This window comes from Pan troglodytes, chromosome 5 (genome assembly GCF_028858775.2).
Source record: "Pan troglodytes isolate AG18354 chromosome 5, NHGRI_mPanTro3-v2.0_pri, whole genome shotgun sequence".
NCBI classification, from domain to species: domain Eukaryota; kingdom Metazoa; phylum Chordata; class Mammalia; order Primates; family Hominidae; genus Pan; species Pan troglodytes.
Genome location: NC_072403.2, coordinates 156,261,166 through 156,284,604, shown reverse-complemented (window position 1 = coordinate 156,284,604; position 23,439 = coordinate 156,261,166). Strand labels below are relative to the sequence as shown.

At 38.2% G+C, this 23,439-nt stretch overlaps 1 protein-coding gene and 1 pseudogene across 7 annotated transcripts in view; both read right to left on the bottom strand.

Annotated features, from left to right (window-relative positions):
- Positions 1-23,439, bottom strand: part of UTRN (utrophin) — a 568,196-nt gene that overhangs the window by 431,857 nt on the left and 112,900 nt on the right. For all 7 annotated transcript variants that reach the window (XM_009452168.4, XM_001172875.8, XM_009452171.5 and 4 more), the window contains one exon: positions 18,100-18,161. In XM_009452168.4, coding sequence (XP_009450443.2) covers positions 18,100-18,161 — 62 coding nt within the window. The remainder of the gene's footprint in view (positions 1-18,099; positions 18,162-23,439) is intronic.
- On the bottom strand, positions 22,675-23,391 carry LOC134810248 (rhomboid-related protein 4-like; annotated as a pseudogene).

The following is a 23,439-nucleotide window of genomic DNA, read 5'->3' as shown; positions in this document are numbered from 1 at the left end:
AAGAAAGCAAATCAAGCTGTTGGGCATCGTGGTTCATGCCTGTAATTCCAGCACTTGGGAGGCCGAGGCAAGCTCAGAAGTTTGAGACCAGCCTGGCCAATATGGTGAAACCTCATCTCTAGTAAAAATACAAAAATTAGCTGGGCGTGGTGGTAGGCACCTGCAATCCCAACTACTCGGGAGGCTGAGGCAGGAGAGTTGCTTGAACCCAGGAGGTGAAGGTTGCAGTGAGCCAAGATCGCGCCACTGCACTCCAGCCTGGGCAATATAGCAAGACTCCATCTCAAAAAAAAAAAAAAACAACTACAAAGTCTGGACATAATTTCACACAAATATACAGTAAAGTGGAAGAAAGAACAATAAACGACAAAATAATAGGCCTTGAGTATGGCATATGTTCCTGAGAAAGCAATGATAACGAGACGCATTAAAAATGTAAATGAGCCTACAACATCCGGATGCAGAGGCCAACTAAAAGTATGAGGACTGTCACTTCATCACTGCATCTCACATCACAGTGTGACAATGTCTTCCAGCCTTTCCATTATGGGAGTACGTGATTTGGTCATCAATTTCAGGGCTGAGGTGTTCAGTCTGTATTTCTGGTTATTAATTTCTTAACACTTAAGGCACTTTGGGCTTAACAATTAAATACTTTTTGTGCTTAAAACTAGTACCAGTCCAAGATTTTAACTGACAAAGCTTATAGAATTTCTAAACTCTTTTTCCTGATAAATAGCATCAACTCCCACAGATAATCCTGCTCTAGTGTCTGATGCCAGAAAATCCCACTCCATTCACTGTAAGTTTGGTAGATCCTTGCCTGTCTGTGATACGATGAATTATTATGCAATGGGGTGATCACCGCATAGAAAATCAGGAAGCCTCGGCTTTAAGTCCAGTTTGACCTTTAACTACCTGGTGAACCTGGCTCAGCTACCTAACCTTTTAAATCAAAAGTCACTGTAAAGATCAAATAATGGACTATTATAAGAAAATGTATAGAATACAATGTAATATTTAATAAATGTTGTATTATCTTGTATCAAATTACTGCCTTGTATAATAAAATCTCCAGAGATGAACAGTCCCACTTCCTGTCAATAATAGATATTTTTTAACCAATACTTCTTTTATCTTCTTCATTTCTCACTTTAAAAAATATACACATATCATTCACATGAAGCAAAACTTTACTCTGAGTTTGAAATGGAGGAGGGGGAAGAAGGAGCCATTCTGAAGTTTCCTAAAATTTGGCATTATTCCTTCCTTCCTTCCCTCGTGATTCCTTATCTGTTTTTATTGTGTGTGTGTGTGTGTGTGTGTGTGTGTGTCTGTGTCTGTGTGCGCACACGCGCGTGTACCTGAAGAGACCTGAATTACAAAGATGAATAAAGATTCCATATTTCTGCACACTCAACAGCTTACCATTCAGTGGAAGAGATACTCTTTTTTAGAAAATAACAATTACAGTGCGATGTGTAAGGTCTGGAATAGAAAAGTGTGCCAGTGCTATAGAAGCACAGAGGAGAGAGAGACCCCAAGACCACTGCAAGCCAGGGAGTGGGCAAAGGCTTCAGACAGGAGCTGACCCTTGAACTAGACTTTATTTAGTTTTTTACAAGGCATAATTTAATTATCTTTTTAAAAATTCAGATTCAGGGAGTTCATATGCAGGTTTGTTACATGGGTATGTTGTGTGACACTGAGGTTTGGGTCTCGAATGATCCCATTGCCCAAGTAGTGAACACAGTACCCAGTAGGTAGTTTTTCAACCCTTGTTCCCCTCCCTCTATCTGTTTTTAAATAGGTATTAGGTATAGCCAACTCATAATTTTTAGCATGTGCCTTTTTCATCGTTCATATACTTCAGATGAGGGAAAGTGCAGTAAAGTTTTCACCACAGAATCAGTAAAGAATACACTGTTACTTATTCATATCTGAAACAAAGCTGCTTTTCTGTTCCCAGCTGCCTTTTTCACTGGCAGCGATAGATTCAGGGACAAAGAGATTTTCTCCATCAATCAAAATAACACAGAGATGTGTAAGATGCAGGGGCCACTTTCCAGAGGCAGAACTTCAGGAAGCCAGGTAAGGGGTAATTTCCCCTTGAGGGGAAAGTCCCCTGAGGACTTGCTACCCACTGTCAGTAAAAGCAATGGGCAGAAGTGGCCTTCGTCACCTGCCTACGTCTAATCCCCCTCCCCCACCCAACCAGAAGTATAGTTCTGCAAAATAGCCAACAAATAACCGAATTCACTTTCAGGTCTTAGGCATAGCAAAAATATATTATATAGGTAAAGCGCATGGGAGAAACAAATGGGGTTATATAGGCATAGAAAGGATCTTAGAAAATACTGATGATGGCAAGGGCAGCTAATATAACACCTGGGCAGCCTGTAATCCTTCTCAAATCCACTCTCCACTTTCCAAAAAATAGTATAATATAAAACAACTGGCTGGGCACGGTGGCTCATGTCTGTAATCTCAGCACTTTGGGAGGCCGAGGCGAGAGGATCACTTGAGCAGGAATTCGAGACCAGCCTGGCCAATATGGCAAAACCCCATCTCTACTAAAAATACAAAAATTGGCTGGGTGTGGTGGCGCACACCTGTAATCCCAGCTACTTGGGAGACTGAGGCAGGAAAATTGCTTGAACCCAGGAGATGGAGACTGCATGCCACTGCACTACAACCTAGGCAACACAGCAAGACTCTGTCTCAAAAAAGCAAACAAACAAACAACAACAACAAAAACAGCATTATATAAAAGAAATACAGGCCTGGCACGATGGCTCACACCTGTAATCCCAGCACTTTAGGAGGCCGAGGCGGGCGGACCACGAGGTCAGGAGATCGAGACCATCCTGGCTAACACAGTGAAATCCCGTCTCTACTAAAAATACAAAAAAATTAGCCGGGCGTGGTGGCGGGCGCCTGTAGTCCCAGCTACTCGGGAGGCTGAGGCAGGAGAATGGCATGAACCTGGGAGGCAGAGCTTGCAGTGAGCCAAGATCACGCCACTGCACTCCAGCCTGGGTGACAGAGCGAGACTCCATCTCAAAAAAAAAAAAAAGAAATATAAATATTTATTCATATTATAAATAATTATGGATGTCCATTAATGACCTCATCTGTAAACAAGAAGCCTCTTATTGGCCATAGAATTTTGGGCAAGTTACTTGGCCTTTCTGCATCTATTTGTTTACCTGTTAAACTAAGATGACAGATGTTCATTAAATGGTTGATGTGACTATATCACAAGCATAACTTTAGTGTTTTCTATTGGCAGAAAAGTGTAATAAAATATCAACAATATCTGAAAGGACTGAGACAACAACTAAGCACTTCTTCATCTCAAGCAGGAAGGCAAAAGCAGGCCCTGAACATGAGAACATGGTAGTGTCAATTCACAGAGAAAGATCTCACAAGTCTCAGGTTTCATTAATATGTCATATGATGACCTGCAGGAACATATCTCATTCAAAAACAATTAACTACCTTTTGTTGTAAAGTGAAAGCAGCCATAGACAATACATAAACAAATAAACCAATTGGAATGACTATCTTCCAATGAAACTTTATTTGTAGACACTAAAATTTGAATTTCACATAATTCCCACATGTCACAAAATATTACTCTTCTTTTGATTTTTTTGCAACCACCTAAAGCTGTAAAAACCATTCTCAGCTCATAGGCCATACGGAAACAGGCAGTAGAAATATGAAATGTTCTTAGACATAATGATAGCAAGCATTTACTATGTATCAGATATGTTCTAAGAGACTTATAAAGATTTAGTTGTATTATTTAGATGTATTATTTATTTCCTTATAATAGTATTTCGAGAAAAACAGCATCATCTTCTTCATTCTACAGGCGAAGAAACTGATGTGGAGGTGACTTAACAAATGAGAGGCAGAACAAGGATCTGATACCACAAAATCGGGCTCTAAATCTATGTTTTCAACATCTGTGCTATACTGCTACTAAAATTATGAAGACACAGGACTAGGACAGATAGGGAAGAAAATATTTCATCACTGGACTGGGATATGTAGGGAAAAAATATTTAATCACTGGAGTGGGTGGGATATATTTAGTGGCCCCCCAAAGAGAGCAACAAGATATATACTACATTTTGATGAATTCAAAATGCAGACTATTTTTTTTTCTAGTACACCACTGTAAAGCGTGTCTGGTGCTTTGGTATCACAAGCTGTAAACTTGGGATCCACTCTGCGAAACAGCTTGGAAATGTCAGAAGTCATCTATGAATAAAAATAAAAACTGATTCATCCTGACAGTTAACCTCTTATTTCAATTTTGAAATCTTTGCAAAGACTCATTTGCAGAGACTTCTCTGACAAAGAGAATACAGTTGAATAATGCATTTGGACAAATATTTAGTGAATACCTCCTTTGTGCTTGGCCCTGCAGAAATGCCAAGTTCAGGTCATTCTCCTTATTCTCAAGAGAGTTTCCATAGTTTTCCAATAAATACAAAATGGTATAAATGAACAGTCTTGAACTTGAAGGGTATATAAGCCTTGGGTCACATTTAACTTTAAAAAAAGTAAACAACCACATGACACAACTCTAGATGACAGATACTACAGCTTTGGCTGTCCCCAAGTCTCATCTCCCTCTACCATCACGATTTTGACAAGTGAGACCAGCACTCATGCTTGCAGCTGGGACACTACTGCTGCTGGATTTTAAAATGTTAGAGCACAAAGGCGAACGGTCAGCACAATGCAAGGGGAGAAGCCAGGGGGGTCTAGCGGGGAGCAAGGGCTGCAAACAACTGCAGTGATGACACATTTGAGGGAAGCAAACCTGATGAGCCCCAGGCACATCTGGAGAATCAGCTGGCTCTGCAGGCTCAAGTGGCAGCTCCTGCTCAGTTCTAGCTAAGGGTGGCCATATGGGAATTCAGGTTCACTGTGGGCAGAACTTCTCATTTTTAAAAAGAAGGTGGAAATCTGAATTTATATGTATAACCTCCTGGTAACTGTAATTTCCTAAAACACTGTGCTAAACAAATAGATCTTGTCTACAGGCACACCAGGTCATAGGGTGACCGATGAGCAATTTCTGCATAGAGCATGACCACATATAGGTGAAATATAGGATTAATCAAAGAGGAATGCCTTAAGGAACTGGTCAACTCTGGAGAAAGGCCACACACAAATATGCACACACACACCCACACACACACACACACATACACACACACACATCCACGGACTACAGAATATGATTAATTGCAAATACATCACATATCAAGAAATAATGACTCTTGCTCAGGCCAAAAACAAAGGAGTCATTCCTGATTCATTTCCTTTCACTTCTTCTCCACCTCTAACCCACCCACCAGCCCTGTCCTTCCACTTCCAAAAACACATCCCAAATATGACCACGTCTTACCATGGTCATTGTGTCAACTCTAGCCCAAACCGCCATTATCTATTGCCTGAACTCCAGCTCCAGCCAACTGATCTCTTTGCTTCTACGTAAGAGCCAGAATAATTCCAATTTTAATGTGCAGACCACATTGTGTCAATTTCCCTGATTTACCCTAATGGGCATCTATTACAGGCAAATCCAATCCAAACTCCAAATAAAAATCTTGTGAGAACTGGTCCCACCCTCTCTCTGATCTGATACTGTATTATTCTTACCCTACTTCAATACTCCCAAAGCACAATTATTAATGTTTCTACCACAGATCATGTTTTTCAGCAATAGTAGTAGTAATAGAAAAAAATCTATAAAAAATTGAATAAGAAAGTAAGATTTAGAAAGTGCAGTTTGGATTTCTTAAAAGAGTGAAATTCTAATTCTTTGTATCAATAACAAATCAGAAGCAGAATTGGGCCTTGGATTTTCCAGTACAGAGATAGATCAGTGTCCACTTTCTGTCATACAGTATGCAAAAATCAAGGCTGGTGAAAGCAGCTCTTGACTTCACGGCACTCAGACTCCAAATACAGTCATGAGTCACCTAAGGACAGGGATACGTTCAGAGAAATGCATCCTTAGGTGATTTCATCATTGTGCAAACATCATAGAGTATATTTACACAAACTGAGATGGAATAGCCTACAATATACCTAGGCTAGATGGTATAGCATATCACTCCTAGGCTACAAACCTATAGAGCATGCTACTGTACTGAATAATGCAGGCAACTGTAACACATGGTAAGTATTTATGTATCTAAACACAGAAAAGGTACAGTCAAAATATGATATAAAAGATTTTAGGCTGGATTCAGTGGCTCATGCCTGTAATCCCAGCACTTTGGGAGGCCAAGGCGGGTGGATCACCTGAGGTTGGGAGTTGGAGACCATCCTGGCTAACGTGGTGAAACTCGTCTCTCCTAAAACATAAAAATTAGCTGTGGTGGTGCACACTTGTAATCCCAGCTACGCAGGAGGCTGAGGCAGGAGAATCGCTTGAACCTGGGAGGCGGAGGTTGCAGTGAACCAAGACTGCGCCACTGCACTCCAGCCTGGGCAACAGAGAGATACTCCGTCTCAAAAGAAAAAAAAAAAAGATATAGTACACCTGTATAGGACACTTAACATGAATGGTGCTTACAGGACTAGAAATTGCTCTGGGTGAGTGGTAAATGAATGTGAAGGCCTAGGACATTACTGTATACTACTGTTGACCTTATAAACACTGTACACTTAGGCTACACTAAATTTATTTTTAAAATATTTTTCTTTCTTCAATAATAAACCTTAGATTACTTTATAAATTTTTCAATTTCTTTAATTTTTTGACTTTTATAATAACAGCTTAAAACACAAACACATCACACATCTGTGCAAGAATATTCTGTTTCATTTTGTCCTTATTCTACAAGGCTTTTTCAATTTTTAAAACTGTATTTTTTTAGTTTTCAAACTTTTTTGTCAAAAACTAAGACACAAACATACACATTAGCCTAGGCCTACACAGGGTCAGGATCAACAATATCACTGTCTTCCACCTCCAGATCTTGTCCCACTGGAAGGTCTTCAGGGGCAATAACACACATGGAGCTGTCATCTCCTATGATACTGATGCCTTCTTCTGGGACACCTCCTGAAGGAACTGCCTGAGGCTGTTTTATAGTTAACTTTTTTTTTTTAATGAGTAGAAGGAGTACCCTCTAAAATAATGGACCAGACACAGTGGCTCACACCTGCAATCCCAGCACTTTGGGAGGCCAAGGCGGGCAGATCATGAGGTCAGGAGTTCGAGACCAGCCTGCCAATATGGTGAAATCCCGTCTCTACTAAAAATACAAAAATTAGCCAGTCGTGGTGGCACATGCCTGTAATCCCAGCTACTCAGGAAGCTGAGGCAGAAGAATCGCTTGAACAGGGGAGGTAGAGGTTGCAGTGAGCCATAATTGTACCACTGCACTTCAGCCTGGGCAACAGAGCAAGACTCCATATCAAAATTAATTAATTAAATAATGATAAATTTATAATAAATACATAAACCAGTAACATAGTTGTTGGTTATCACTACCAAGTATTATGTACTGTACATAAGTGTATGTGCTAGACATTTCTACAACTGGAAGCACAGTAGGTTTGTTTACAACAGCATCACCACAAATACCTGATGACACAGTTTGGCTGTGTCCCCACCCAACTCTCGAATTGTAGCTCCTATAATTCCCACATGTCATGGGAGGTACCCAGTGGGAGATAAGTGAATCATGGGGGCGGGTCTTTCCTGTGCTGTTCTCACGATAGTGAACAAGTCTCATGAGATCTGATGGTTAGTTCCCTGCACACGCTCTCTCTCTTGCCTGCCGCCATGCAAGACGTGACTTTGCTCCCCCTTTGCTTCTCACCATGGCCTCCCAGCCATGTGGAACTGTGGGTCAATTAAACCTCTTTCCTTTATAAATTACCCAGTCTCGAGTATGTCTTTAGTAGCAGCATAAGAACAGACTAATACACTCGAGTAAATGGCATTGTGCTATGCCCTTATAACAGTTACAGCATCACTAAGCTATGGGAATTTTTCAGCTTCATTATCATCTTCTGGGACCACGATCATATATGTGGTCCATCAATGACTAAAACATCCTTATGCGACACATGACTGTAGATTTAAACAAAAAACAGTACTAACATAATATGGCAAACACGTTAAGGTGAATTTGCAAATCTAGCTTGGTGCTGCCAAAATTGTACAAAGAAACAGATATAGTAGGGAGACAGAATCTGTCCTATGACTTACCTAAACCCATTATCAGCAATCAAGTTATAACTGCTTATAATAAAAACAGTTGGAAGACAACAGATTTTAAATGCTTTCAAAAGTAACATGTCTGATGAGTGTCATCTTACAAACAAATAACAAATTTGAGCCCTTTGACACTGATTATTCTATTATTTATTTACACCCTATTTTCAAAACAGGATTTGAGACACTCTAGTTAATTCAATTACCAGTCCCACTGTTTACTGTGTGTCTATGTGTGTGTGTGTGTGTGTGTGTGTGTGTGTATGGTGTATATATATGTGTATATATATATATATATATATACACACAAACATATATAGTGTATATACCATAATATATTCACACTCTCCTCAGATTAATTTGAGATTAATCTGATGCCCCTGATAGTTCAAAATGATGCCCAAGCATCTGATAACATTGTAAATTTTATGGTCTCTCTCTCTCCCTCCTCATCTGTTTTTTGCAAGAAGTTGGTTAATTTAAAAATTCAAAAAGAAATAATTTAATGCAACATTTCTAAACCTTTTCAAATTAGAATCTTTAACTCATGAACCCCAATTTCAACACTGACACAAATGTAGCATCTTTTACATTCTTGTAATTTTTCAATTTCTTAATAATCAATAATGCACCAGTAAGCACTATGTACATCATCTTAGTTAATGATAATATATTTATATGATAATACATTTTTAAACCATTATACAACAAAATGCTACACTTTTTCTTTTGGTAGTGGAATTAAAAGTAGTTTGAACAATTTTCTTTGGATTTATTGATTTATCTAATTTTTACAAAGTTTATGTATTATTGCATAAAACAAATAATAGATGTTTTAAAAAGAATGCTGTCTCTAGTCAAGATTAAGCAAAATGATAAAATTAGGTTCATCTCAATTATAAAATGTGTAGTTGAATCAATGAAATGAAGACTGTATGATATTTAGTATTTACTTTTATGATTCAACTCTGTGGTAAAAGAACAAACACAGCATTGCTTTCCACAGAGAAGACTGAAAGTAAAATGAGGGCACTGCAATAATGCCTAATGAGTTCCTTCCACACCTCGACAACAGAAAACCAGCAAAATGTGCTCCAGTCACTTAAACAATTAGTGAGTGCAGATCTCTCAGCTGTCCTCTTTAAGAATTCTGGGTGGTCAGCATAAGTTGCTAAGAATTGAAAAAGATTCCCTTTACAAGCTTGCTTGGAAGGAGGGAGGGAGAGAAGAGGAAGAGAGAAAGACAAGAGAAACAGATGGTGCCGGTCATCACAGAGTATGCCACATTAACTACAGAGCAATGATTTACAGTGTTCACTGTAAATGTGCAGAGAACACTCCGAATCAGTAAATGTGCACCTACCTTCAGAACTATAAAATACTGTAAAACACATGCCAAACCAAGTAATATCTTTCAGGAAATCACAAGTCATACAGACATGTAACAGAATGTTTACCTCGATTTTGGTAAGTTACCGGTATAGTGATAATAAAATCTGGGATGATAAGAAACCACTGTGGGGCTCAGATACCTGGCGGCCAGAGGCAGGGGCCACTAGCATACTCCACGGACAATCAGGTGAGGGCTGGAGGCTGAATAAGCTCTGACTCCAAATTAGCAAGTAAAAAAAAAAAATGGGCTAAGGACATGAATGGACAATTCTCAAAAGCAGATGTACAAATGGGCAACAAGAATATGAAAAAATGCTCAACATCACTAATGATCAGGGAAATGCAAATCAAAACCACAATGCCATACCACTTCACTCCTGCATGAATGGCTGTAATCAAAAAATCAAAAACCAATAGATGTTGGCGAGGATGCAGTGAAAAGGGAATGCTGCTGGAAATGTAAACTAGTACAACCACTATGGAATACAGTGTGGAGATTCCTTAAAGAACTAAAAGTAGAACTACCATTTGATCCAGCAATCCCATTACTGGATATCAACCCAGAGGAAAAGAAGTCATTATACAAAAAAGATGCTTGCACACTCATGTTTATAGCAGCACAATTCACAATTGCAAAAACATGGAACCAGCCCAAATGCCCATCAGAGGTAGGCATTTGGAAAAGGAGCCATTATACCAAAAAGATGCTTGCACATGCATGTTTATAGCAGCACAATTTGCAATTGCAAAAATATGGAACCAGCCCAAATACCCATCGATCAATGAGTGAATAAAGAAATTGTGGTGTGTATATATATACACACACACACACACACATATACACACCATGGAATACTATTCAGCCATCAAAAAGGAATGAAATAATGGTATCTGCAGCAACCTGGATGAAACTGGAGACCATTATTCTAAGTGAAGTAACTCAGGAATGGGCAACCAAACATCATGTGTTCCGACTCATAAGTGGGAGCTAAGCTGTGAGGATCCAAAGGTATAAGAATGACACAATGGACTTTGGGGACCTGGTTGGGGGGGGTGTGGGTGGGAGTAGGGATGAGGGATAAAATTTTACAAATTGGGTACAGTGTATACTGCTCAGGTGATGGGTGCATCAAAATCTCACCAAATCACCATTAAAGAACTTACTCATATAACCAAACACCACCTGTTCCCCCCAAAACATATGGAAATAAAACAAATAACATAAAGAAATAAATTAAAAGCTCTGACTCCTTATGCATACCAGGCAAGGTCTGTAGGCAAACTCAGGAAACAATATAGCTTATTCCATGTATACACAACTGGCAATACAGTAGAAATCTTTGAAGAAGGCAGTCCTTTAAAAGATAGGCTTCCATGAGACTAGGGTGAGGCACTGGTAATAGCACTGATTATGATAGTGTAAAGGTAAATAAAATCAAAGTCCCTTTGTTCAATATATATAAAGGAGAGGCAGGTACACTGCTCCTTCCCTTCCCTTAGGGTGTCTCCTTAAAACAAAATAGACCCAATTTTTTTGGTCAGGAAATAGATAAATCCAGTCTCCAGTTTTTCAAGCTAAGTTAAACACAGGAGTTGTTGAGAAGGTGGACAAGAGACTATCACAACAAGGCACATCTAGTTGTCTCTCACAGAGACAAGTGTTCATTGTTCTTTCTCCCACTTTACTGAATATTTGTGTGAAATTCTGTCCAGACTTTGACGTCTTTAGCCAACTGCCTGCATGCACTTAACCATACATGCACACTTAATTGTAAATTGTGTTTTCTCTGTATTCTATGTTGGTAACCAGAGGTAGCAGTGTTGGCAGGGTTTTTTATTTCTCCAACAAATAATAACAAAAATAAATGTCAGCTTCCCCCTAAGTATGACTCCCCTCATGGCTGGTGGATGGTTACCTGTGGCAATTGCAGCTAAAAGCTTCCCAGGCCAGATACAGCTGGAAATGGGTCCAGTGTCTCCTTGCTCTGTGTAATAGGTAGAGATTCTCTCCCCTCAACCACCACCTCTCAGCAATCCCCTCTTGAAACCTTACTTCCCACCCTGGCATAAGCCCACCCTTCCCTGTACCACCAGAGCCCATCTCTGAAGCTAGAGATGGTGGGGCCACAAGAAGCTGAATGGAAAAGCACAAGGAAGGTGGTCCTGCTCACTCCTTCCTAAGTGAGGGGTGAAAAGTCGTTTCCTCCCAGTTGATCAATTTCTAAACTGATCGTCAATTACAAAGACTACCGAATTTGCTTCACAATTATGAATACCAATAGGCTGAATCAAAACCCTTTATTAAGTACTCATCAAAGCATAGCATATTAAATAATACTTGACAGTTTTAATTTTAATCACTTGTTTTTAGTTTTAACCAAGGTGAAGTTCATTTTACAAACAATTTTGAGACAAAAATCAAATTTTAAAAATTCAAATTGAATGAAAACAAAACAAACAACAACAAAGCTTGCATAAGTATAGCCAAAGTATCTGGAAGCTGGCGTTTAAGAATATGGAGTACATTTTATTGTTTTCTTTTTAGAGGTATTAGTGAATAGACACAAATTCACTTTCTTTTTAAGGAACCACTTGAATGTGTATGGCTCCTAAAACAATCAGTTGAGTTGCCATATGCATACTCATGAAATACACCAATGGCAGACCCAATGTGTAACTCTTCAAGCTCAAGCCTCTGCTATAGATGGGATTTATCTTCACACAGGAAGCCTGTCAGCCTCTTTACAGTACTAAAGAGAAGACTGAATATCTAGAGGTGGAAAAGGGTTTGGGCTCCTTTTATTGCACCTTCTGTACAAATCTCCCTCCACATCTTTTCCCACCCTTATTTTAGTGATTATTAACTTCCAACATGAAAAAAGTAGGAAAACAATCTAAAAGCAATGTCTCACTGTCTCCTAAAGGAAAACATCTTAATAGCTCTCCATATTGGAATCCATAAAAAATGCTTCATGGCTTTCCTCTCTTACGTTCTGTCAATTTGAATTTCAAGTTTGGGATTGTAACTTACATGAAAACTTGGCTCATCTGTGTCTTAGAAAAGAGAAAAGCAGGGATTTGCACAAACTCAAGTTCAGCATTTTTAATTTTGCATATTTTCTACCTAACCTTTATTTGTGAAGCCTCTTTAGAGAACCATCTCACCAAATGGATAAAAGAACTTCTGCAATTTGTATGTTTTCAGCTCTGCCAGATGAGCAGCTCTGAAAGTCAGCCAAAGAAAATGCAGGCTCAAAGTCAGAGCAAATTTCCCAAAGCAAAGCAATGAGGCCTTTGCTGCCTCCCTTGGGAGACCGGCCGGCTAACAAGCCAGAGGCTCTGAAATTTAGAAGGGGCAAAACACTCAAGTCATACACACCATACAATGGAAGAACGCGGGCTTAATGAGCCAGTGCTTTTTCCCTTTTCTGTTTATGTGTGGCACGGATCCACAGATCAGGACTATCACAGATTCAAGGTATATGATAGGGTTTTTATTTTGCATTCCTAAGTAATTATCATCTCCTATACACTTCTCAGCAATGCCTCAATATTTCTTCACGATATAAGGAAGGTAATAATGATCAATTGCGTCTTATGGCTATGGAAATGTAGACCACGTGATCTGAAAAAATTGACTAATAATTTGCCTGAGGTTATAAATAAATGAGCAGGATATCCAGAAATAAGTGTTTAATTTCCTAATTTTTAGCTTTTTTTAGATAATCACTTTTTCTGAGCTCTTCATAACTTTTAAAAATCCAAGAGCCATAATTTACTCTACACTATGACTTCTCAGGATCCTGAATTCCAAAGCACTGTATACTCCATGATATGTTCACAAGGATTTGCAGCAAAAAGAATACATATTTTGAGTGAGCACTGTCTTGGTTACTGTATATTCATTTACAGTTACAAATTAAAAGACGGTTTTAGACTGATATTATTCTCAAGTTCTTTACCAAATCCCTTATCAAGAAAAGAATTGTTCTGGCTTTAAGTTTTAAGTCTTATTTTTCTTCACAGTGAATTTAATAGTTAGACCCTATGTGAAGAATTGTATTGGGTAAATAAAACAATAATATGCATTAAGTCCAAGTGGTTATTTAACAATCACCGCAGCACAACTCCAAGAAATCAGGTAAATCGGGAAAGTTTGGATAGCTGGATTTGTTTATTTTTGTGAATAATGCAGCAAAAGTCCTGATGCATTGTATTCATATCCAGGACTTAGCACAATTCATGCCATGTTGCACTCAGTCCTAAACTCTACTCCTGTCTCTCCAATGCAACCATCCCCAAGTGGCTTATGAACATATAGAATTAGGCATATTCAATGTATGTCTATGTCATTGTCATTCATTTATTTATTAAGCCTACAAATAGTTTACTGGATACCTACTAAATGCCAAAAGATATGCCAATAAGCAAATAGAAAGTCCCTGCACCCACAGAGTTTATGTCTAACCTAGGAAAAAAGGCTGGCAACTATTTAAATTACAGTATGGTAAGTGCTTCAAATCATAACACTTTGAGAGTATACAGCTTATCTACCCTAGTCTGGGAGCTCAGAAAAGAGATCCTTCAGGAAGCAACATTTAAGCTCAGACAAGCAGGAAGGGGTAGGAGCTGGCCAGGAAGAGATAGAGAAAGGACTGTGTGCAAAGGCCAGGGAGGGCCCACCGGGATGGTAAGCACAGGCCGTGTGGCTGGAGCAAAATGAGGGAGCGAGAGGAAAGTAAAATAAAATTAGGAGTAAATTGGGAGGCAGCTATTTAGAGCTTTAAGAACCAAGTAAGACCAAAACATCACACTATATACCAAAAATTATACAATTTCAATTTTTAATTGTGTTTTTTAAAAAAAGGAAAATGGGCACCCAACGAAAGAGCTTACAGAAGAGAAAAAGGTATTCAGGTTTATCCTTTAGAAGCACCGTAGATACTCTCTTGAAAATGGAAGGGGAGGCCGGGCGTGGTGGCTCACGCCTGTAATCCCAGCACTTTGGGAGGTCGAGGCAGGCGGATCACTTGAGGTCAGGAGTTTGAAACCAGCCTAGCCAACATGGTGAAACCCCATCTCTACTAAAAATACAAAAATTAGCTGGGCATGGTGACATGCGCCCATAATCCCAGCTACTAGGGAGGCTGAGGCAGGAGAATCGCTGCAACCTGGGAGGCAGAGGCTGCAGGCTGCAATGAGCCAAGATTGCACCACTGCACTCCAGACTGGGCAACAGAGCTAGACTGTGTCTCAAAAAAAAAAAAAAAAAAGAAAAGAAAAAAAAAGGAAAGGGAGATGGAGAAGGTGGAGCATGGAATGGAAGAACCAATTAGCAGATTATCACAGTGGTCCATGTATTCAAGGATAATTTTCCAACAAGGTAAAGTCATAACTCTCAAACCAATGTGATAATAATGTCTGTCAAAGATTTATTTAACTCATTAATTAATGAGGGACCCAGTAAGCTGTTACAACCAGTTCAGGGGAAAATTTTTAAAAACACATGTTTTACACAAGAAAAATGAAAACTGAAATAGATTTGCAATAGATGCAAAAACTGGTCTATCCAAGGAGTAATAATTAACTGCTTTCCAAATAATTTTCATTTTTATGGATAAGAATCATTTGCATACCTATTTTCCACAACTTACCTAGTCGTAAAGTAGCTCAAAAGTAATTAAAGGCAGAGATAATTCAGATGCCTGAGCTAACAGGACACCCACTAGTTTTTTGCCCATTGTAAAGTCTCTCACCATTTTTTCTAATACAAATAACAATGCCTTGGAAAAGAGACGTGTCACTCTACATAGAGTAAGTGGACAATTTTGAATATATGTAGGTATTGGAATTAACAAGGCTCGATGTTTGATTGACTTTTGATGGGGAGGAGGCCACAAAGGAAATATCTAGACAAATGTCTGTTTTAAAACAAATTCCTAAATGGCAGAAGGTGCCATCAGTGTCTGTTTGGATTTCTCTGCACAGAGATCCTGTTGCTCTGTTTAGGAACCCACACTGTAGGGAAGTAGTGGACCCATTGAAAAATTATATTGTAAAACCCACCACAATGTACCAAAGGACATGGATTTTTAAAAATGAAAAAAAAAATTTGTTCCCTTCAATGGGATTTATTTTTTTTTCTTGTTCTATCCTCTGCATTACCTAGCAATACCAGCCATGAATACGGTCTTTCCCCAGCTCAGCAAGGGTTAAGCCACATGGGAGTCTATGGAAATCTCCCAGTCTAGAAATGTGTTACTCCCTCTTTCACTATCCCCAATTGGAAGCAATCCAACTTATGGTCTTAAGACAGCCAGAAGAAAGAAAAAATAATGTGGATGTTTAGTGTCACTGCCATGAGCCTCCCATCTCCAAATATTCATAATTTCTCAGATAAATTCCTTCTAGGTTTTGATTTCTTGCTAGATGAAAATAAAAGTTTTCAGAGTCATCCCACGTTTGGTAGTTTTTCTCCAAACACCATCTCCAAACACTAACACAGAAGCTGAGCTTAGAAACTACCATCTCCAAACACTAATAGAGAAGCTTTTAGCTAAAACTAACTATAACTTTTACTAAAAATGATAAAAATTACCAAGTCTTTTCTAGTATCTTGGTAAGAAATACAAATATTCCAGGGCAAACAATTTACATGGGACTTAAAGCCCCATTTAATTGCAAAATAATAGACATTATAAATGCACAAATTTAAATATCAAGTTCATTTAATAAACTAGTCTGGTACTACCAGATTTTGTTTTCTTTGAGGTCTTTTTAAAGGTGTCAATGACCCACCATAAATATTGAGAAATTTCTTTTCAATTATTCTGTCTCAGTTGTCATCTCTCTTCCTCTACAAACCCTTTCCATGTCCTATTTTACTACCTATTTCTCTCCATTTTCATAAATAGGTAAAAAGTAATTTACCCAGTTTCAAATGCTCTCTAAACTTAGGTCTACCAAGTTTAATGCTTTCAAAACAATCTTCAAAATTAGTTCTAAGGCAATTCTTCCCCAAAGACTAAATTAAGCTGCTAAAAACTGCTTCACTTGTTCTACCTAAACAATTACTGTGTTATCCTCATGAATAACCAGGAAAAATAATCTTACTTTTATGAGCAATCATAAAGACCACTGGAATAAAACACCTCATATCCAGACTCCCAGTTGCTAAAACTACATTCTCTGGAAAATGGTCACATGCAGATGAATAGTTCAAAAGTTTTTATTCATGTCAAGCCCGAGATGCACATATGTTACCTGTGTCTCTGGAATAAAACAAACTAAAATTTACCAAAACACACCTGCATGTGATTTGGAATAATCCTACACATATAACTGCCAATTATGCAAGCACCTTTATGTTCTAATTCTCTATATTTTTAACCTTTTGTCAAAGTTGGTTTTCACGTTCCTTACATACTCACAGGCAAGATAAAATACCCCTCAAGATAAACTCGTAAAGCCCAAAAAGCAGTGAAATCAAATAAGCAACTATAAATATTGGGACGTGGAGCATTTTTTAAACTATGCTGCTACTCAAAGTAACCTTAAGATATCCTCATTTTTCCTCAAGAAATGCCAATGTTTGTCTCTCTGACCTTTACAACTTTTGAAAAGCAACCAAAAATTTTGAAAAGCAACTCTTCATTAAAATAGCTTTTATACTATTTAAAAGACCACAACAGTGTTTCTCTGAGAAACTTCTATTTTTCATCTTGCTGTAGACGAGTCCTAAACAATCTGTTATCCTGAAAACTCTCCTCCTACCTCAGGCTTAGTGCACAAAATTCCAACACCAATAACTAATAGATAATCATATTAGAACAGATTTGAAAATAGCACTGACAATTCCTCTCTTCAGCATGCTCTGCCCCTAAGAAAAAATATTGCTCAAAGCATTGATTATGTTCTAAATGGTTAGAAATGCTAAGAGTAGATCTTTGGGGTGGGGGGGGAATTAAGGAAGTACACAAGAAAAAACAACCCACAAGGCAGATAAATATTATTAGCCACATCCACAAGAATAAAAATCCATAAATATTTCTGACAGGGTAGAAAGACTGCCTGAATGATAACATTTGGTTTTAACCAGGCAAAATGAAATCATCATCCTCTTAACCAAGAGAACTCAAAAATTTTCCCAATGATATATTCTTTTCCAAGATGTACCCAGGATTCACAGAATCGAAAGCAGCTAACTGCTGCCTTAGATATCTGGAGAAGGCCAGGTAAAAGTCAATAGCGTCCCATAAACTATGTGCATAAGAATTTCCGTTTAAACATATTTTAGGACAGAATAAAGGAACAATAAATGTATCTGCATACTCAGAAGACTTCGGCTAGGTGACATTTCCTGGGGAAAATTCACTGCACTTCCAACCAAATTCCTTCAATCAGAATGAGGCATCTGAACCATCGAAGTTTTTGAAAGTCTCAGTTACCTTTGAAAATCGAGCATTTATCCATTTGGTAAAGGTTTTCTTCTGTACGTCATTGTGTTCATCTGTGGAATGGAAAAAGAAAGAGAAGGAAAAAGTATGAGAGTCTGTACCTTTAGTAAAGCACCAAATAAGGTTATCTCTATCCTGGAGAGTTTAAAATAGTCCTATTAGTCGAGCTCCTTGAGCACAATGATGCGGAGCTAATGCAGAATGTGATGACTGCCCGGTACACTTATGGAGCCCAACACTGCCTACAACAGAGGGAGGCTCGGGCACCTTTCCCAAGGGACCAGGTTGTCTCACCCTAAACCCCGGAGTCCTGCCATCAGTGACCAAATCCAGGTTTATCGGATCAAATCAGAGCCCTACTTTCCAGCTAGTACCCGTAGCACTTTCTGCTACATTTTGTGCAAGTAAAATTTCAGCATAATCAAAATGTCAGCATGCTAAAAACAAAAATTAAAGTTATCCAATAAAAACTCAGGAATTCGTGACTTCCTCCCTCTTCATACTGGTCCTACACCCTCTAGAATGACAGTATAAGGTTTATGGTCAATCTTGTAACCCATTTTCCTGTAGTAAGATTGGCATGAGGTTTTAATGATCTTGATCTATACGAACTTTTACAGGTAGAAAAATCAGAAGAATTTAAAACCATTATCCGTTTTGGTTTTGATTACAAATTCATTTTCTGAGCCATAAAAAAAAGAAAAGTTACTTTAAAAGACTGACCACCCTGAACTTTTGAAATATGGGTAGAAGGATTTGGTTACATACAAGGAGGCCGTGTGGCTAACAAAAAGAGAAAAGGACTTTCTCTTTAGAACCAAATAGACAGTGTCCCAATCCATTTATTGTGTGACCTTGGGTTATTATAACATCGCTTAGCCTCACAGTTCTCATCTGTAAAATGGGGATAAATAATACCTAGCTTGCAAGAGTATTGTAAAGGTTAGTGAATATAAATGAAAAGCACTTGACGAAGAGCTGGTGTTCAGCTCGTTGTTATAATGATTACAGTACAAGTGTAAGCAAGGTAGATAAATAAATATTCATTGGACCTCTTCAAATCATACTCTTCCATCACTCCACGATTTTCTATTAAAGCCAGTAAAAGAGTCATTGTTGGCTTAAAGCCTACAAAACAGCATTTTCACAATCTCTATCAGTTGTTCAGAAAGCTGTCCAAGGCGTATCTGCAACAGTGCAGAAAGGTGTGGCTCCATCCATATGTGTGTCCTGCCTCCTTTGCCACCTTTTATACTGCTGGGCTGCCTCCCATATCAGAACAGCAAAATAATAACGGAGGAGGCCCAGGTGTGCTTGGCCCTCCAGTGTCAGTTCCACATTAAATACAGACCTGCTCACGAACCTCTACTAGGATCATTAGAGGTTCGCCTACCACTTCACCCAGTTTGTGGTCTTCGGTCCTTACCCCCTTGTGGAAGGAGAGTTTGTAATTAAAAGGTCATTCCCAGAATAAATATAGCAGCAGCTTCAGAAAAAAAAATGCACTTTTACAAATCCATAAAGGTAATTGGAGACCAACTCCAAGACACTAAGGGAGCAAGTGGTATAGAAAACAAAACTGCTGTTTAAGAAACTCCTTGATATTAATGGTGCTCAGAGGTGACCTTCCTTCTAGAAAGGACAGCAAAGACAGCAACGATCCCTATTTCAAGCTTTATATTATCTGATCAAGGCCACATAAGCCATTTATTAACCAAGAGAACTTGCTTACACAGTGAATGACCCTTTACCATCTTCATATCAAAGAGGGACACAGTAGAGATTATACTCAGAATATAAGGCTACCACCACACATCAACCTGAAGGGGGGATACACCAGCCTCACCAAAATGAATTTAATATTAAAAATCAGTGTTTAGGGCATTTGGAAAATCCAATTATTTGTCCCACTACCTTAAAAAGGATTTATTTTCATAAATCTTGTTATATGCAGTTTCATTTAATCCCATGAATAAAAAAATATAGAAAGGTCATAAATAAGTATTAAATTATCTTAATTTGATAACATTCACACAACTTAAGAATTTGGGGCCATAAAAATGGAAAAAATTCTAAGAGAGAAATCTTACTACATTTTACATTTTCTTAACCTGTTTCCGGAGCATTTAACTTTCTTATTTCAAAAACATATTAAAATATCTAATACTATGTAGGTTTCTCCCCAGATATAAAGTGGACAAAGAAATGAGCACTATTACCCTATCAACGATAATAATCTTTCCATTTTATCACATATGAAATGAAATCAAATTTATGGATTCCCATTCTTATGTTTGTAAAAATGAATAAGATAATATTTCAACAATAGTCTTTATTTTATGGGTCAAGTCAATGTCAGAATATAAGTCTAAGTAACAGACAAATTATTTGCCTGTAAACGATACATTTTCTAACATCCAAATGTTTCAAAAATACTTCAAAGTTTATAAACACACTTCCGCATTCATTCTCTTGATACAGTTAAAAATGGGGAAAAGGGGGTACATATTTCAAAGACTAGCTTGCATTTTCCTTTTTTCAGACACACACACACATACAAACACACATACTTCTTATTTTCTACTAGACAGGAATTCAGTAAAAGAACAAGAATTTGCCTGTGGCTTTTCAATTATGAGATTGAAATGTAACAAATTTCACACACTTACTAACCTCCACATCACAACAATTAAGGTAAACAATCTTGGCCCAGATCTCGGGCACGTAAAAATAGCAGACGAGTAACAGGACAACTAAAACTCCGTCATGCTATTCTGATCAGCCATTTTGTCTGCCTAGAAATTTATACAGAACTTCCACAGTCTCAAATTATTTCAATCTTCATTATCAAGCCAATTCGTTATTTTAACTTCTCCAAAACAAAAATGTGTAAGAATGCAACAAACATACTATAACTTGATTATAAATATATATGTATAATATTAAGTGAATGAATATAATTTACACTGCATATACACCTTCTCTAAATGTATTCTTTCAAGCTCCCAAATTCAAACCCTGTTTTCCTTAGGCTTGGATTTTTGAAAACCATTTTGTTTCTGAAAGCCTTTGCTGGCTTAGCAAATCTTATCCATTAATGACCTTTCTCCATTAGAGGGATGAACACGAGACTGAATTAGAAGAAGAAAAATGTGTTAAATCCCTTAAGGCTGCTTTCCCAAATTCTTCCTCTAAATATTTTGCTCTTCTTAAAATGCTTTTGACATGCTCACACAGATCCAAAGGCCTTTACTGCTGCCTAGCCTGGAATTTTATTTCTGTGATAGGTAAAAGAAGTATAGCAAGACACATCAACAAAATTGCTTGATAAATCTTCAAGGAAACTGGTTTCAAAATGTTTTCACTTCACCAGCTCAAATGCGTATGGAAAATTGTTTTAGCAGAACATAGCAACATATATCAATTTAAATCCTAAACTGGAAATGTGGCAGAGAAATTAGGAGTTGTTTCCCCTATGAAAGCACACAAATCACCTCTAAAACTCTACTGTTATTAGAGAGAAAGCATTATCCTCTAGTACACCATTTGAAGCAATTTAAGAGTGTCCAGTTGGCTGACACTAACATAACATGAGTTCCCTAAAGTGCAGCTTATTATTCAGGAAAGAAGCACCTAGACCTTTAGCCAAGAAAGAAATCTCTTATTGGATGATTTTAAACTTGGATTGATTTTATTAAGGCCTCTTTCACAAATGCAAAACTTAACACACCCTAGAAAGCCAATCTCTCGTTAGCAAAGATTATTATTTTGGAAGTAACAAAAGCATTTCAGATCATATTCTCATTTCTTCTTTTTGTGGGCCCTACATGTGAATCACTCCCAATATAAATCTGCCACTCACACTTAGTTATGCCATTATGCTCTCTTGTTTCATCATACCCAATCACACCCAAACACTAATTCATTTATTCAAACAATATTTATTAAAATGTCAAATGGGAATAATGAATATTATATAATAATCTGTAAAATATTATAAATACGTATGTAGACAAAGAAACAAAGCCAACAGGATACAGACTGCTCTCAAACAGAAATGTTTAACCTCCCTGAGTTTCTTTCAAAATCCGACATCCTCAGAGGACCTTAAAAAAGCCAAAATTAAAAATGTAGTTTTCAGAATTGTCAAAACTACCTAAGTGTACAAGAAGTTTAGATAATTAACATTTCAAATGATATTTTTGTGAGTTTGCCACATTTAAACCTTGACGTTATTAAAGCTAAAAACCGCATTTAAAACAGAGTTTCACTTCACTCTGTAAAAAGCTAAATACAAGGTGATTTTTTTTTTTTTTAACGATACGCTTTGCTTTAGTTTACAATGAACTAGTTGCTTGGGGAATGAATCCGATGGGCAATAATAACACAAGTGGACCATGTCTTCCCAAGATGCTGTGTCACCTCACTGGCTATCAAACCTGTGAAGCCATTATAGTCTCATTTCTTCTGAGAGAAGAAGCCCGCAGGGCAGTGAGCTATTCCTGGTATTTTCTTGATCCCAGGGGCTGGCTCTTCATGCTCTCACCAGCTGTTCTTTTTCTCTCCATACTGCTGTGTATATATCATAGCTCCTGGGTGCTTCTTCATAATAACCTGGCCTGCCATAAAGATAATGATCCTGATATCCAGACTAGCCTGAACAATTGAAGTAATATCACTGTCCTGGATAACCAATAATTGGAGGGAAAAAAATGCCAGCACATGCTTCCATGATGTTCTTCAGAGGCCCTTGAGTGTGCATTAATGCAACAAGAATCCCAGCCAGATGCCCAGTGAAGGAAGTCCCTGGTGAGAATAAGTGAAAAGGCACAAGTGTGGCCCAACAAGCAAATCTGTTGAGGACAAGGAAGCCCAAAATGTTGACAAAGCCTCTAAGGCAATGATGGTTGTTAAGAAACTCCAAAGCAAACAAAACTCCTGGAAAAACCTACAGCACAGTACCTTCCAAAGCCAGGTTCATCCAGAAATTAGAGAATATTGCAAGAGCAGGTACACCACCCCAGGGAACATGGAAAATGTGGTGATGACACAGGCAAACCATCTACTTCCCAGTCATCTTTCCAGATTATTCCTTTCCAGAGCACGGACGCCATATTGAAATACAAATGCCAATCATCAGCAATGGTGAGCAGGAGACAGCAGGCAATGCTGCCAGTCTTTCTGCTGGTAACTCCTCTCTGCCCTAAGGCAAGGAGAGGTGGAAATGGTGGAAGTGAGAAGGGAAAGGAAAACAACTCCACTTGTCAAAGGAGAAGGCTGAGGCAGAAGTTAAATGAATTGTCCAGCATCACCCACCCAGCAAATGCTGGG